Raw genomic sequence first — 16388 nt, 5'->3', positions numbered from 1 at the left:
CAAGAGATGCAGTGAGGAGAAAACCTACTAAATTTTTCATCTTGTGATGGAAGTCACTAAACACAAGGTAACTTTACCAAGTTAGTAACTCCTGAAACAAAGTGAAGTTTTAACTGTTCAACATACTAGTTCAAAGTTGATCAATATACTCAGTACTTATTTCTATACTTTAGTGCAAAAGGAATTTTTAAAGGTTTACTTTTGATGAAAAAGAAATAATAGACTTTTGAACAGCAATATGATTTTTTGGTAGCATTCCAGATTTTTCAGGAAGGAAAAGTTACACATCATTGTTTTCCTGGCTGTGCAGTTTAAATTTTATTTTATTTATCAGGGCACTCATCTAACTCTGAAATGTAATCTGCAAGTAAATTAGCTGTTTTGGTTTTCCTCCTTTCCCATTTTTAGTGTCTTTGCTTAGACTGGATATACTTTCTCTGAGCTCCAAGAAAGGCTTACTCCACAGCACAGTATGATCTGATGAAATTATTTGCTTAAGCTCTTTCCTTAATAAAAATGGGCCTGGGCCAATTTTTAAAACATCTTATATGGTATGTAATCCTGTTGACACCCACATGCCACATTTGGTTGCCCAAAACTATGCATCCTTCATTGGAAAATCTCAAGATCTGCCCCTCCTTACTACTTAGTACATGAATTACAAACAAAAATATGCTATCTTTGATTGAAAAAAATAATTTCCTCCCTACATATTTTAGCACTTTGTAAAATATTGTACATAAAGTATTTTATTGTCCTTTCGTATGTGTGTGCATGCACATATGTATCTGGACAGCGAGCGTTTTTAAAAAATAGTTTTCTTAAAATAAGATCTACAGTTAGACATGTCAATGCAAGCATATAGAATCATATAGTTGGAAGAGACCACATTGGTCATCTAGTCCAACACTCTGCCATGCAGGAAAAGCACAATCAAAGCTTCCCCAACAAATAGCCATTCAGGTGGCCATCCAGATTTCTTGGAAGCTGTTAAAAAGCTTTCAAGGAAGGAACTTCCACCACACTCCGTGGCAGAGAGTTCCACTGCTGAATAGCTCTTGCAGTCAGGAAGTTCTTCCTAAGAGCCGCCGCAAACTACAGGAAAGCAGGAGCGAGCTTGCACTTGCGCTCGCTCTGAAGCCCCGCCTTTTTTCCCCTGAGGCTGAATTCTGTCAACAGCGAGAGTATGCTTGGAACGCTGGCCTAGCAAGGGAAAACAGGCACGCTAGCAAGAGGGAGGGGGGAAGGCGGGGCTTCAGAGCGAGCGCAAGCGCAAGCTCGCTCCTGCTTTCCTGTAGTTTGCGGTGGCTCTAATGTTCAGGCGGAATCTCTGTAATTTGAACTCTCTGCCTTGAGTCCCAGTTTCAAGGGCAGTAGAAAACAAGCCTGCTCCCTCTTCCTTATGATATCCTCTCGAATATTTAAACATGGTGATCATGTCTCCTCTCAAACTTTTCTTCCGCAGGCTAAACATATCCAGCCACTTCACATACTGACACATTACATGGTCTCTAGACTGATAATTTTAGTTGCCCTCCTCTGGAATTGTTCTAGATTATCAATATTCCTCTAATTGGATTCGTTTTAGAATTTTAAGATTTGTTATGAGATCTCAGTATTTCATGTTTCTAAAATCTCTGCATAATTATATAAAATCATCATCATGGTGCCTCAAAATAACCTAATTTTAAAAGCTGCTTTTTGGAGATCAGCCTTTATTATTGTACTGTACTGTGTTCATTAAGAACAGGCCTTGACTGTGCCAATGGATCAAGTATCACAAATAACTCTTGGTACTTATTATGTAGTTCTTTCTCCTATTTTCAAGTAATTTTTCTATTCTACTTTTCAGGTGTTATTACTATGCTCACTCAGGGTGAGTCTATTTGAACCTGCAGACAATGAGCTACTGTGGAAAATTCAGCTCAAATTTGCTGAAGAAATGATTTGTCAGGGGTATCTTGCTTTCTTCTTCCACAGTCAGTCAAATGCCTTTCCAAACACTACCGTATTTCCTATGGACACATTATTTGCTAAAGGCAGTTGAGTAAAGTACTCAAGTAGGAAATTTACTGGTATTTTGTTACAGTTCTTTAAAAAAGATAATCTCTTTAAATGATTAACAGACCAGCTATTTATTGGTTAACTGGATGGATAGAATACAAGAAGGGAATGAAAAATGATGGTGCAATGAGATGACGTAGATTTGCTGTGGCTTCTGAGCAAGGGAGAGGAAAGAAATGAAAAGCTGGTGTGAGGATGAGTAAAGAGCCTGTGAAATACTTACTAGTTCATTTTATCAAATAAAGTTAGATTTTTTGAATTAAGGTGCTCAAAAAGTACATGCAAAATGGTAGCATAATTTTAGGGCCCTTCTATACAGGTCTCAATCCTGGGAAGAATGGGGATATTTTATCCCCGTTCCTCCCAGGATCGAATCCCCACACACACCCAAACCCCAGGATTTTGCTCCTCCTCCCTCCCAGTGGGAGATCCCACAGTTTTATTGGAGACATCCAAATGGCGCCTCTGTTAAAGCCGAATTAATTCAAGACAAAGCAGGAAAACCCTGCTTTGTCCCAAATTAATTTGACACCTGGAAATCCCCAGATTTCTCAAAACATCCAGGTCTTCCCAGTTGTGGACCCTGAGTGGATTGAGCCCTGGGATAACATCCCTAGAGCCTGTAAAACCCAATTACAGCACCAAACCTCTCCCTCCCACCGTTTTAGAAAAGGGTTATTTTTTTTTAAAAAAAAGTTACTCACCCAGCTCGTGCTGCCAGATCTCTCCCACCAAGAGAGGGTGGGTAAGGAGGAAAATCCTCCCCCCCTCCGGCACATCATTTCTACATACCAGGAGGGGTTCACCAGCAGTTTAATAATGGTTGGGTGAGTACTTTTTTTATTCTAAGCCCTTTTCTGGGTGGGGCATACAGATCCCCCCTCCCCCCAAAAGCATAGGTTTTGGGCGAGGTGTGGAAACTTTAATCCGTGCCCAACTGGGTGTCTTAAACTTGGTTGGGTGCAGGTTAAAGGCTTGTGTAGAAGTGGCCCCAGTTTACTCCAGATTAATTCGGGTTTACCTGAGATGTCATTTTGATGCCTAACATAAACTCATGACAGGCCCTGCATTTTGCGCTTGCCTGGAAGGACTCATAGACTCCAGCAACAACACAATATTTTATCACAGCATGTCTCACACTGAATTAATCCAGGAATTACAACTTTACAGCCCTAATAATAAAGCAGAGTTTTAAAAATGCCATAAGGCTTATTATTTCAAGGGAATAAATGGAGACACATATCTGGGTCTCTGTATCCACAAATTCTGTCATTCAACCATCCATGGATTGTTTTTTTAAAAATCAAACCTTGATTTTCCTATTATTATTATTATTATTATTATTATTATTATTATTATTATTATTATATTATTATGGTTATGGTTATGATTATGTTCATTTATACACCATTTTTTTCCCCACAAGGAGACTCAAAGTGGCTTTCTTTTATATAAGAGACATCATTTCACTACACCATTGTATATATGATATTATTCACACACACACGTTATATGTGAGCTTGAAAAAGTTACCTTTTTACTATAAGTCCCCAGAATCTTCAAGCCAGAATTGCAGTATGTTGGAGAATTGCTGTAATTTGGTAGGAGATGAGAGTTACTCACTTTAGTAGAAATAGTTTTGAAACATGTATGGAATGAACTTTGCATAACTGACATCCTCTTTTGTCAATTATATTCACTGCTAGAATGTCCTGTTACACAACCTCTCAGCATGCTTTGTTCAACACTTTTCATTTTTCAAAATCTCTTGTTGCTATATCATATGCTAAACAACTTGTCAACATTGCTCCAAAACACACACGCACAAACCTAAGAGCACTTTCATTTTAGTTTGCCTGCTGCAGTTCACACATCAAGGCTATTGACAGTGAAGGCAGTCTTATTTTAACTAGGTGTGTGTGGGATTTCAATCTATAGTGCTATGTACAAAAAAAATCAGTGGACTCTTGAGAAGGAGGCACGAAACATCTATAAACACAGGGAAAGTCATGTTGAGGGATAATTTAAAGTGTTTTCCATTTAGTGGATGAATTTTATGAATACTTCAAAATGTGAATCCAATTAGTTTATCTCTTTCAATTAATTATTTCTGAAATAGTGGAAATATATTTGTGTCTTATTTCTCTCTAGAAAAAAAAAGTAAATTGCCATACTTACAGCCAGCTAACAAGGAATTTTGTTGCAATCACAATGTAAAAGACATGAAAATTTGAAAGAACACATGAACACAAATGGAATTCACACAGTGCTGTGAATCCAGATTTAATTACACAGTAGAATCTCGCTTATCCAACATAAACAGGCCGGCAAAACATTGGTTAAGTGAAAATGTTGGATAATAAGGAGGGATTAAGAAAAAGCTTATTAAGTGTCAAATTACATTATGATTTTATAAATTAAGCACCAAAACATCATGTTGTACAACAAATCGGCAGAAAAGCAGTTCAATACATGGTAAAGATATGTAGTAATTACTGTATTTATGAATTTAGCACCAAAACATCACAATGTATTGAAACAGCTGTGGATCCGGACGGGAGGCAAACTGCGTTGGATAATACAAAACGTTGGATGAGTGAAGGTTGGATAAGCAAGACTCTACTGTATTTATAGAAGACTGGTTGAAATTAGTGGGATTTAAGTCAGTTGAAATCAGTGGAACTTATCTTAGTGATGCAACACAATTAAATCATTAGTTTGAATTGCTCTAAATATAACTAAGGTGGATCCAACCATAGTCCACTAAAAATATATCCTATGGTTTCTGAATGATTTACGCAAAGAGGTTAATTTGGTATTGTCATATAATGAACTAATAGCAAAAACAGAGTCATATTTGACACATTTTTCTTTTCATTACCTATTAAACAGCTAGTACATTGAGACTGAAATCCCCACACACCTCTGCATGAGCAATTAATTTGAACAGAGAAGCAGATGATCCTGCTGGGAACTAATGTGGGCTTCTTTCCTCTGAGTATAGCAGATTTCTTGCTTAACGTATAAAATTTATTTTTCTCATTCTGGCACATGTTAGTCACATGTATTCACTTTCTCACTGGTTCAAATACTCATAGTATTTTGGCCCAATTGCCACACCAGTATTAATAACTGACTGTATGCAATTAATCATAACTCATCCCAAATATCCCCCACCTTCCCACCACGAAATCATGGTCTGATTGATTTTTTTCCCATAACATGAAAACTCGAACATACTTGGATATTTTACTATATTTTACTATATTTTAATATATGAGTGGAAAACTAACATTTATCAACGTAGACATAAACGTAATGCCTTGACAAAATATACGTAAAGCCACTCTTTCTATATACTGCTAGGGATATTTTCTGACAATTAAATTCAGTTCAGCATAAATCTCTTATACAGCAGGAGGTCATGAAATGCGCATAAAACCAGCCTTTAAGTCACAGTTATTTTTCTTATTTAAAAAAGAAGGAAGAGAGAGAGGTTTCCTTGGCATTTCTCTGGTTCTATAAATGTTAAATTCATTCCTAACACCTCTTAAAATAATAATATGCAAATAGGCATGACAGTTAAAGAGGGTTTTAAAATAAGGATACTTATGAATGTTTAAAATGTCAGTCTTCATGCCAGAAAGAGAGAGTGCTCATGAAGTTCAATTCAATTAAGTTGCCTGTTCCCAGCTTACCAACCCAAAAAGGATTAACTTGCCTAAGCAAGTTAATTCTGCCCAACATGTTTAATGTGGATTGTGCACAGGTTTTGCTATCATGCCAATAAAAGAGAGTGTCACCGAAACAAATACTGGCTTCTAATCTGCTGTGGTGCTTATGAAGTGAGCAGCTTGTAAGAAATGTGTGAGGCTGTGACATACACAAGGTGAACCTGAAGGCCTTCTTTTCCCATTTCGAGCATTTGCTGTGTTGCTTGTCAAATAAATCAAAGGAACTTTAATACATGTGAATTTACCAAGTCCCAATTGAGTCAACTGGGATTATTCTACTCCAATTGGGACTAATAATTCAATGGCAACATGTTTACATTTTAGGAAGACTCCACCATCTAGTACTAAGAAGGAGTTGGGGTACATTCTTTAATCCTTGGTGACCCTGCTTTTTTCATGTCAAGGTTTCTGAGGATTAGGGAATTGATGGGTTTCAAAGTGAACAGTCTGCAAGTGATCAGAGAGAATTGCAGGCCAAGGAAGCCGTTGTTTGGGCTTCCTGTGCTTGTTCCCAGGCAACAGAAGCTGAAGACTGCAGTTCTCTTGTGAAATGGCTTTTGGTCGATGAGGAGTTTTCCCGAGAAGCCAGATTAGGTTTGAGAATGGAGGGAGTGAAATATAGACTAATTAGATGTTCTGAGAGAATCCGTGAGAAGTACTTGAAGCCCAGGTCCATTCGGCATGGTCTCATGGCTTCTTGGTCAGGTTTAAACTCTGTGCCTCTCAGAGGAGACAACGCTGCCATAAGGATGACTTTCCTGTCTTGGCTCTCAAGTTCATGATTCAAGTTTCTTATTTTTTGGCCTGTGTTCCTTGAAGGGATAGGGTTCCTGTTTTCATACTTATGGATTTATATTTGAGATGTTGGCTCTCTTGACCTCATGTACTTTGACACTTTTGAATTGCTGGTATTTTGTATTTCCTATTCTACTGCACTTTTGGGAAATGCCATTTTCCCCTTTGTAAATGCTTTTCTTAATAAACTTTTGGAGATAGTACTACTGGACTCTGGTGTGGTGCTAGGTGAAAACGTGTCTCAAGACTAGAGTGCAACAGTTGTCCCATTTGTACAACATAGCCACAAGAGGAACCCAAGCATCTGGGAGACCAAACTGCGTTGAATGGTCCTGGTCCTAATGGACTGGGGAAAATCAAGGTATATATTAATGCGGGGGGGGGGGGGGGGACGGGGACAAGTGCTGTATTCTTCTGTATCTTTTTCAGCAATCATCTGAAACAATTTGTTTGTGTGTACATTTTCCAGCTTTTACATATTTGAATTTAGCATGGGCTAGCTTTAAGGTCATGGTGATGAAGAAAAGTGTCCCTAATTTTCATTCAGTAAAATACTAGATGATACAGAAGAAATAAGACATTTGGTATTGTCAGCTCCATTTTACAGCCTTCAGACATTCTTTTCCAGGTTGTTTCTGAAGAATAAAAAGTAAGCACATTCAATGCTCTAAAAAAGCATTGCATTTCCAATTTAACCTTGAATTGGAAATTCTTTCCTCTCTCTCTCTCTCTCTCTCTCTCTCTCTCTCTCTCTCTCTCTCACACACACACACACACACACACACACACACACACACACAAATTCAAAGCTGGTGTCTCTGCCTTGCAGCACAAAGCCAACATTAAAAAGAGTATCATTGAAATGTATCAGGAACGGAAGAATGCCCCAGAGGTCTCTTTCTCCAGAGGAAACATTTGCATGTAGAGTGTGGGAACAATCAGGTTCACTGCTAATATTAAAAAAACAGGAATCCAATGTTAATTTCATAGTAAATCAAGCCAATATTCAAATTCTAAAACTGCTGAGCAGATTGTTTAGGGCAAGAGCCTATGCCTGTAGCAAGGACTACAGTAAATCCATAAACATATTAGATGTTGTGGAAACACCTAATTACTGAAACATACACAAAAGTTGAAACAGTCAATGAAAACTATAAGAGGAACAGAAAATCAATATGTACTTCATCTTTCAGTTTTACTTTTATGCATAGATCTGAAATATGGCTTTTGAGTTTGTGAGTTTAGGTGACTCCAACCCGATTAATCCAGAGACTGAATTACTTACATTGGCACAACTCTAATGAAACGGTATTCTTCGTGCAACAAAGACAAGATTGAATAGTTGCAGTTGGATTGCTATCCTACATAGTAATGGAAATGGGATTTTTTAAAAGCCTTGTTTTCATCATTCAAAGATGGACTGATAAAGCTTGGCCATCATTTAATGTTTTCAGAATTTCTGACTTCTTCTAGTAAAGGTCTGAAGATTATGAAAACCTGTTGTTCGACAAGTTTTCATGTCATTTTTTTTTTTGGTTTCTAGAAACAGGTTACCTAAAAACTTGTTTAACTTACTGTAGTTAAAATTAACCATACCTTAAAATTCAGACTGCATATTAAAGTGGGATTTGTCTAAAAGGGATTTGGAGGGTCCCAGGACTCTCCCCTTTGTTGTTGTAATAGAGGAGAGAGGAGCAAATAATGAGTATGCCTGGGAAGATACTAGTGCATAGACTGGGTCTGATTTATAATTTCCATTTTATTTCAAAAGTAACCTAAACAAATCTTGGGTGGGTTGTATTTTTGTTTTGGGAGATTAAGAAAAAAGCAATTTTTAAAAAATGACTTTTTCAAGTTTATGACTAAACATGCAAAGGCAACATACAGGCATTATTCATTATTCAATACTCAGCATGCAATAATACATAAATCATAATTAAGAATGACATGTAAAAGAAGTAGTGGCAGCATCATAAAGACAGAGTTACTAGAATATGTATAAAGTTATAGCTCTCCTTCTTTGCTGTCCTTATCATAGGTGTTAAACCACATAGGTTTCCAATTGGAAGTAGCAGTAATAATATTACTAATGATACTGATAGTTGGTCAATAATAATATACAGGAATCATGCTTGTGAACAAATAAACAGAAAAAGGAAAATAACCTTGTCCTTGCCCTTCAAGGAAGCATACAACAATGAAGGCACTAGATGTAGATTTGTTTTTTAAAAACATCAGTTAATAGAGAATATGAGAGGTATACATTTGCTGGGTCAAGCTTTAACTTGTGATAGTCTCACGGGCAAAGGGGGATTAAGGTTAGAGGATGCAAATGTACAAATCTTAATTCTGATTCCACCTTTTGTCCAGAAAAATATTGGGTTTGATTACCCTTTGAATGAATATACATCGCAATTGGGGGGAAGGGGGGGGCTTCCAATTATCCCTATTGATTGTATTTCTCTCTATATTATCAAAAGAGAGGGGAGATGAGTGTACAGTCCTGTTCAGGTTGGCATTACTCTACTAGACTGCTGAGGTTTGGGATGAGGCAAAACAATCCATTTAGCAAAGTGCAAAATAGCACTATGCTATTATTGGAAGAATGAATACCCTGCTTAGTTGTATTATCTCCCCCCCCCCCCCCCACACACACACACACTATTTTGTCTTGACTTTGGCCAAATGCAAAGCATGTACCTAGTAAAAAATTAAAAAAAGAAACAAGTTGATATGAGCATTGAAAAGACATGAAGAAATACTAGAATGTTTAAAAGGCAGAGTGGTCAATGTAAACATTAGAAACAGAGATAGATTCATCTTTATAGCAATTTTGAAAACTTCCTGTCTGTATAAACTTACATAATCTCTAGCTTTAAATATTATTTGCCAGAATTTCCTAACATGACGCATGATCATAAATCCACAGAAGACCAGAAACACTTTCCTCATGTCAAGACCTTATTCCATTTCCTGACAGATCTAATGCATGTTAACTTTGAAGTACATTCCACTAGAGAGTTGTTATTTTAAAAATATTTATACTCTGCTTCTTTGTTCAGAATAGCTGGCAATAAACAACATTTTATGACTCATTTGCAAATTAAAATACAAATCCAGTGCAGTTTAATACAATTCATCCTTAAAAAATCAACACAAGCAATAAGTGGAGGAAATGGAACCATGATTAACAAATGTAGAACGAAAAAACAAATGAAGGTGCCTTTTAAGCAGTTTGTTTGCTTATATCGTAATAACACAAAATCGACACTTTTGGGGAGAGATGTTCAAATATAATTTAAAAGACCAGCATCATAAGAGGTTAACCACACTACATTACTAATTTAGACAAAATCAATAGAATGTGATTGAATGAATTGGAGAGCTATAGTACTTCATTACATTTCAAACCTCAGGATTCAATGGGAAGGAACTCTGGCAGTTAAAGTGGATAATAGTGGTCAAACTGTGAAATATGAAAGTGTCTCAGAGTAAGAGCATTATTTATATTTGCTAAGTATCCTTCTACGACACTATATCTTCTAATCCAGTGGTTCTCAACCTGTGGGTCCCCAAACTCCCAGGAATCCTAATAAATGGTAAACTGGCTTGGATTTCTGGGAGTAGGCCAAAACACCTGGGGACCCACAAGTTGAGAACCATTGTTCTAATCTGTTATCTAAAGCCTGCCAACATCGCTCCAGAGAGAAACTAGTACCTACCCTCGACAGTGTCAGTGTTCCTTGCTTGCATGTTCTGCAACGGACCCGGAGCTTCCCAGGTTTCACAGCTTGGCAGAAACTTTTGCAGAAAATATAAAAACTGTTATACGTAGAAGCCCCTGTTGAAAAGAAAGAAAGCAAACCATTGAAATGTCATGACACCAAATTTGGTTTGGGGGTAGAAACAGGAAATGAAAACAAATTAAAGAGTGCATTAAATAGCGAGATGTTTCTCACATTTTTCTATGAAAACAGATAGCAATTAAAATACTTTAGTTTTAGTTTTTATCATAGTATCCTGTTCTTGTGTCCTTTAAAGTCATTTCTGAACTATGGTGACTCAAAAGTTAAACCTATCACAGGGTTTCAAAAGCAGGATTTGTTCAGGAGGAGTTTGCCTGTGCCGCACTCTGAGGTGGAATGTGAATTTGCCCAAGGTCACTCAGGAGGTTTCCATGGTCACATGGGGATTCAAATCTTGGTCCCCTGAGTCATAGTTGAAAGCTGAATCCACTATACCATGTTGTCTTTACCCTAACCCTGATCAGCGAATAGTAATCACACTCACACACTGCTCTAGGAAGTTAGGTTCTACTGTTATAATGGATTTATTGCTTGGTCCAGGTTTGAAAGAAGAAAATCCTGACTGTACAAGCAAGGCATCTCCAAGAGCATCACAGCCCATTGCAAGTCTCTAGTATTTCTTTATCCAGTGCAAAGAACACTTGCAGTAAGCCTTTCCTCAGACCTCAAAAATTCTAAGTCTCTTAAATATAGTAGCTGAGCAAACTCCACTCAATGACTGGCCTTGCCTATTACCTCTGGATTTCTTTGGGAAAGGAACAACACTTGGGGTTTCTCTGTTGTTTGGGCTACCATTCCTGTGAATTCTTGCACAGTAGTCACAGCTCTTGGACCTGGACCCACTCAACCTGCCAGGTTTGCTTGCAAAACCATAGTGACTCTTTTATGCCATCAACTTGCTTCTCTCTCCCTTTTAGTTCATCCTCTTGGCTAGTTCTTCTATCATAGTCTGCTATAGCCACATCCTTTCAAAACTGTTGCATATTTAATTATGACCTTATCATATGGAGACTGAGAAGCTTGGGGACAGTGAAGGAAACCATAGAGCAGCTGACTGTTTCATCCCCTTGCTGTGGTTTGCCATGGGATCCCTTCCCATGAAGTTTCTTCACTGTCCCTGGCTTCTTCTCCCCGCTTCTTGGTGCTGCCAATACATTACTGGCACAGAGCTGCAATGGAACCCTGCCAGAAATAGCCATGAGTTATCTGATGGGCTCTGGCAGAGTCCGTGCAGGCAGCATGCCAGCAGTACCAAGAAATGAGAATACACTTCTTGGCCTCCACGTGATGAGGTCATAATAAGACTGGCATCAGGTGAGCTATCTTCCCACTTCTGTTTCTAATGCTCACTATTGATTGACAAAAGGTTTTCTTCACTTCTCCAAGTTCCCTTAGAGTGCATCAGCAAGCTATACCCTAGTGAAGCTGTCTAGCTTCTCACATTTATACATAAAAAGATGAAATACATTTTATTCCGATTATTTAGATTTAGATACAGGTATTAGTTATTTATAACCATTGGATATTTACTGTGATCTTCTGAAGTAATCCATAGCCCAGTGTCATCTTGACACATGGGGCATGCAGGCAGGTGCCTGGGGTCCTGGGGTCCTGATACTAATCCATGAACAGACCAACATTAAAATCTCCTGCTAACTTGGTAGAAGGGAAAAATAAAACTTGTAGCAGAATATTGGCATCTTTGCATTCACAAGAAGAATTTTACAATTTTTATTGCTTGCATGTTGTGGAAGGAGAATATTGTAATGGATCCATGGGAGGCAATTAAAGTTGTGGACAACAGTTGCTGACTATGTGCATTTTCATTATCAAAAGCAAAGCCCCCACTGCTTATGTTCCAAGAAATATATTTGTGTGGAGAGGGATTAGAGGAAGTGTAAGAAACTGAAGTGTAGACTTATTACATGGCACCAATAAATATAAGTTGTTTTTTTAAAAAAATCATCCAACTGTGTGTTATTACTCTGCTGTTGTTAATCTTATAAACCTTGCACACTTACGGAGCAATAACTGTCTTTGGACCATAATAAAATGTTGTTGTATAAGTTTATTGTATTGATAGTTTACATTTTTATTCCTGTGAGTGGCTGTGCAGGAAGGTCCCAGTGCACTTCTTTACCGGGGGTGTTTAATGCTGTTAAAATGGTCCTACTATATCCCTTTTGCGAAAAGCTCCTACTCCTATTTTTATACTAGTGATGTAAAGAATATTCAGTAATAAGCTAATTTTTCATAAGAATGGGTGTCTCAATATTGGGGATGTAAGAATAATGATTAAGTTCACTAATCTATAAGAATGCAAGGATTTCTGTCATGAACCAGAAGCCTTATAGGAGTCAAACACAAGTAAAAGGTCCAAACAAAGTTTATTAATATAACAAAAATAGCTTAGAAACACTTAACTCAGTGTTTCTAGCAAATAAGCAAAGTCTATAGCAAACTGTTATGCAAAAAACGCAATTTGAGAAATAATCCGGATTATACCGGAGTATTATCTGGGATAACAAAAAGTTCAAGCAAATTGCTTCAAAGTTACAGAGTTCACTAAACACAATGTAGCAAGGTGGAAGCAAGCAAAAACGTAGTCAGAAAACGGTCCAAAGTCGGGGCACATCCAAAAGCAGAAGTAAAAGTCCAAAACACCATGTCGTCGTCGAAAAACAATCCGAAGTCAGCAGGGGAGTAGAAGTCAGCACTTACAGGATTTCAGTCAATAGAAGCACGGAAACACAGCAATCTGCAGTCTCAGGACCCAAGGCGAAAGTAATGGCAGCAACAAAGTCCCAAGCCTAAATACAACACTTTGCCTACTGCAAAGTTCCCAATGTTTGATACCTTCTTTTATCCTATAACTCATTATCGGATGATGAACTGCTCTCCACCCTGTCTTCATCACTCTCAGCTGCTTCCACAGCTGCTCGCCACCGCCAGTCCTTCCAACTTTTCCAGCGTCTATAAAGACTTAGATCACCCCATGTATTTCCCAGTTGCCAGTCACCCAAAAACCCTTCAAACTCATCACTAGATGTAGGTTGAGTACATATGTCCCTGATCTCTTGCACACGGGTCCAGTCTAGCTCATCCTCCTCCCCGTTATCACTCCCAGTCCCATCACTCCCCATGAACCCCATAAAGTCTTCCTCCTCAGTTGGAGCATTAAGTATTTCACGGATCTGCTTCCTCTCTCGTTCTTCTCCCGGGTAACCCGCTTCAAACCTCTACAGCCATCTCCCTCCTCCTCCATCTCAGAATCTGTGAAACCTTCAAACGAGTCAGTATCTGTAGGGGTCATGAATATCTCCCTAATTCGTTTCCTTTGCTGCTCTTGATCCAACATCTGAGCAGCTCTCTTTCCCCTTCTACTACTAGTTATAGCTTGATCAGCACACTCTACTAGAACAATTTCTGTGCAGTTTTTGAGTGTTTTTTATTCTTTGAAAGTTTCCTGGGTAAAATTCAGTGCCCCCCCCCCCCAAAATGCTTACCTTTCCAGTGCAGAAATTGCATTTGATCAGCAAACATGTTTTCTATGCAAAAGCAATATTTTTACACACACACCATCCCCTGTGTGTTATGTACAAAATACGGTTTCAAATTTTCTCCTAAGAAAATAGTGTGAAGAATCTCGTGGCTGTTGCAATCTTTCTTCAGTGATGTGTCTTGCATATCAAGATGGCATTGTGTGTGTGTGTGGACATTAACAAGTATTTTTGAGATCAAAAACAGCTTACAGTGATGCTTAAAAGCAGGTAATGAGTATGTATGTGAATCCCCAAAGAGATATTCCACTTCCATGACCAACAGGATATTTTCCCCTTCACCAAATGAAATAAGGCTTCCCCAACCATCTCAACCTCAAATTTGTTCCTGATTTCATGTAGCATGTTTTTAAAAAGTTTCCTCTCTATTAAAGCACAATTGAGGCTCCTTTCCCCTTGTAGAAGGGGAAAGGAGCCATGTAGAAGAAAAAATTAGGGGAAAGATGTGTTTCCATGTAAGTTAAGTGGTCTCAGTATGAAAGAGAAAAGCAAGAGATGATAGATGGTGCACTACCTATTCAAACCTTTGTTGTTTTCTGCCTTATGGTGACCCTAAAGCGAAGCTGTCATTGAGTCTTCTTGGGGATAACAATCCTGGTCTCTGCAGTTGTAGACCAGTATTCAAACCACTCTCTCAGATATTCAACAATCTGTAGTAAAGCTTTGAAGAGGTCACAGAAAACTGCTGCCCCCCACTCCCTGGGCAAAGGAAGGCATCTTTTTCTTCAACAATGATAAAGTTGATTTTTGCTTTACCCTGGGAGATGAGGTTTACACATTCAGATTAAAGGTATTTCATATGCAGCACAGCACACTTGAAATAAGACTGGCAGACAGGTTTCTCTCCTTTTGCCTGCCCTGTACCTGACCACTCACTGGTTAAAAAGGGGGGGGGGCTGCCCCAAAATAGTCATGATGGCCCATCTTAATTATTACTCCCAAAAATAAGCTGTGACCACATTTATGCATTCTGCAAGCTGTCAGGCTACCAAATGTTAATTTACTGCTTCCTTAATGAAAAAGCAATCTTTCAATGTAAGACGTAGAACAAAGTAGAAAAGTTGACAAGTTACAGGTTTTTCAATTTATTGGACTAATTTAAAATGTGATGGCATTAAATATTTGAATGGCAAGCTCTTGTTGTGTGAGCCAGATCAGAGTTACTGTAATTAATTTACCTGAAGCTCAGGGTATAAACTACATTTACTGATGCCAATAAGTGGAATGAACAGTGAAATGAAATGACAACATGAGGGTTCATTTTACCACTGCCATTTTTTGTTGTTGCATTAGAAAGAGAAGAAAATAAAATCTATCCAATGCAGCTTTTTAGAACGTTTTTAAAAGAAGTGCTAACAGTTGTTATTTGATAAAATTAATATAATCATTAATATAAGCAGTATATAAGATAGTGCATTCACAGTTTATAACTATAACTCAATAGCAGATCCCATGTCTAGCAAATAGATGTGAGGTCAGTCCTACCTTAGCCAGCAGGTTTTGAGCTATATGAAATAGCAAATTTTCAGTTATTTCCTTTGTTTTTAATTATTTTATTTAATTTTAATTAAATATCCTTTGAACAGTAGCTGGCCACTTGGAGTGCCTCTGGTGTTGCTATAAGAAGGTCCTCCATTGTGCATGTAGCAGGGCTCAGACTGCATTGTAATAGGTGGTCTATGGATTGTTCTCACATGTCGTGGATTCCACTTTGTGGCCCCATATCTTAAGGTTGACTCTGCATCTCATGGTGCCAGAACACAGTCTGTTCAGCACCTTCCAAGTTGCCCAGTCTTCTGTGTGTCCAGGGGGGAGTCTCTTATATCAGACATGGGTTGAGGTTCCCACAGTTAATACAACAAAATTGCCTTCTAAGTGAACATTCACAGGATTGCACTATGAATTAGACTAGTGGTTCTTAACCTGTGGGTCCCTGGATGTTTTGGCCTTCAACTCCCAGAAATCCAGCTGGTAAATTGGATGGGATTTCTGGGAGTTGTAGGCCAAAACACCTGGGGACCCACAGGTTGAGGAGCACTGATTCAGACAGATTGATGGGGTACATGTTGTACCTGCTTTGTACCCCCACTTCCGAAAGTAACTCTTCTGTTTGGTCTCCAGTATTTAATTGATTTTTAGTCATAAAGATGTGATCTGAGCATTGGACTATGATCCTGGAGACTAGAGTTTGAATCCCTTCTCATGCATGGAAATTCACTGTGCAAGACACACTTTCTTAGCTTCAGCCTCAGAGAAAGGCAAAGGGAAATCTCCTCTGAATAAAACTTGTTTAGAAAACCCTATGATAGGTTCACCTTAGGGTCATCATAACCTGGGAATGGCTTGAAGTCAGACAACAACACAACAAGCTGCAAAATGACAAGGGAATAATAAAAAAAGTTGAAAGGAGATGGTGTGCATTTCCCAGT

At 38.2% G+C, this 16388-nt stretch overlaps 1 protein-coding gene across 2 annotated transcripts in view; it reads right to left on the bottom strand.

Moving 5' to 3' along the window:
- The window catches only part of PRKN (parkin RBR E3 ubiquitin protein ligase), an 878318-nt gene that overhangs the window by 549474 nt on the left and 312456 nt on the right, over positions 1-16388 (bottom strand). For both annotated transcript variants that reach the window (XM_060753692.2, XM_060753691.2), the window contains exon 4: positions 10316-10434. In XM_060753692.2, coding sequence (XP_060609675.2) covers positions 10316-10434 — 119 coding nt within the window. The remainder of the gene's footprint in view (positions 1-10315; positions 10435-16388) is intronic.

Source organism: Anolis sagrei, chromosome 1 (genome assembly GCF_037176765.1).
Source record: "Anolis sagrei isolate rAnoSag1 chromosome 1, rAnoSag1.mat, whole genome shotgun sequence".
Lineage (NCBI taxonomy): Eukaryota > Metazoa > Chordata > Lepidosauria > Squamata > Dactyloidae > Anolis > Anolis sagrei.
The sequence above is the reverse complement of the archived record's forward strand: the minus strand, read 5'-3'. Positions and strand labels throughout refer to the sequence as shown.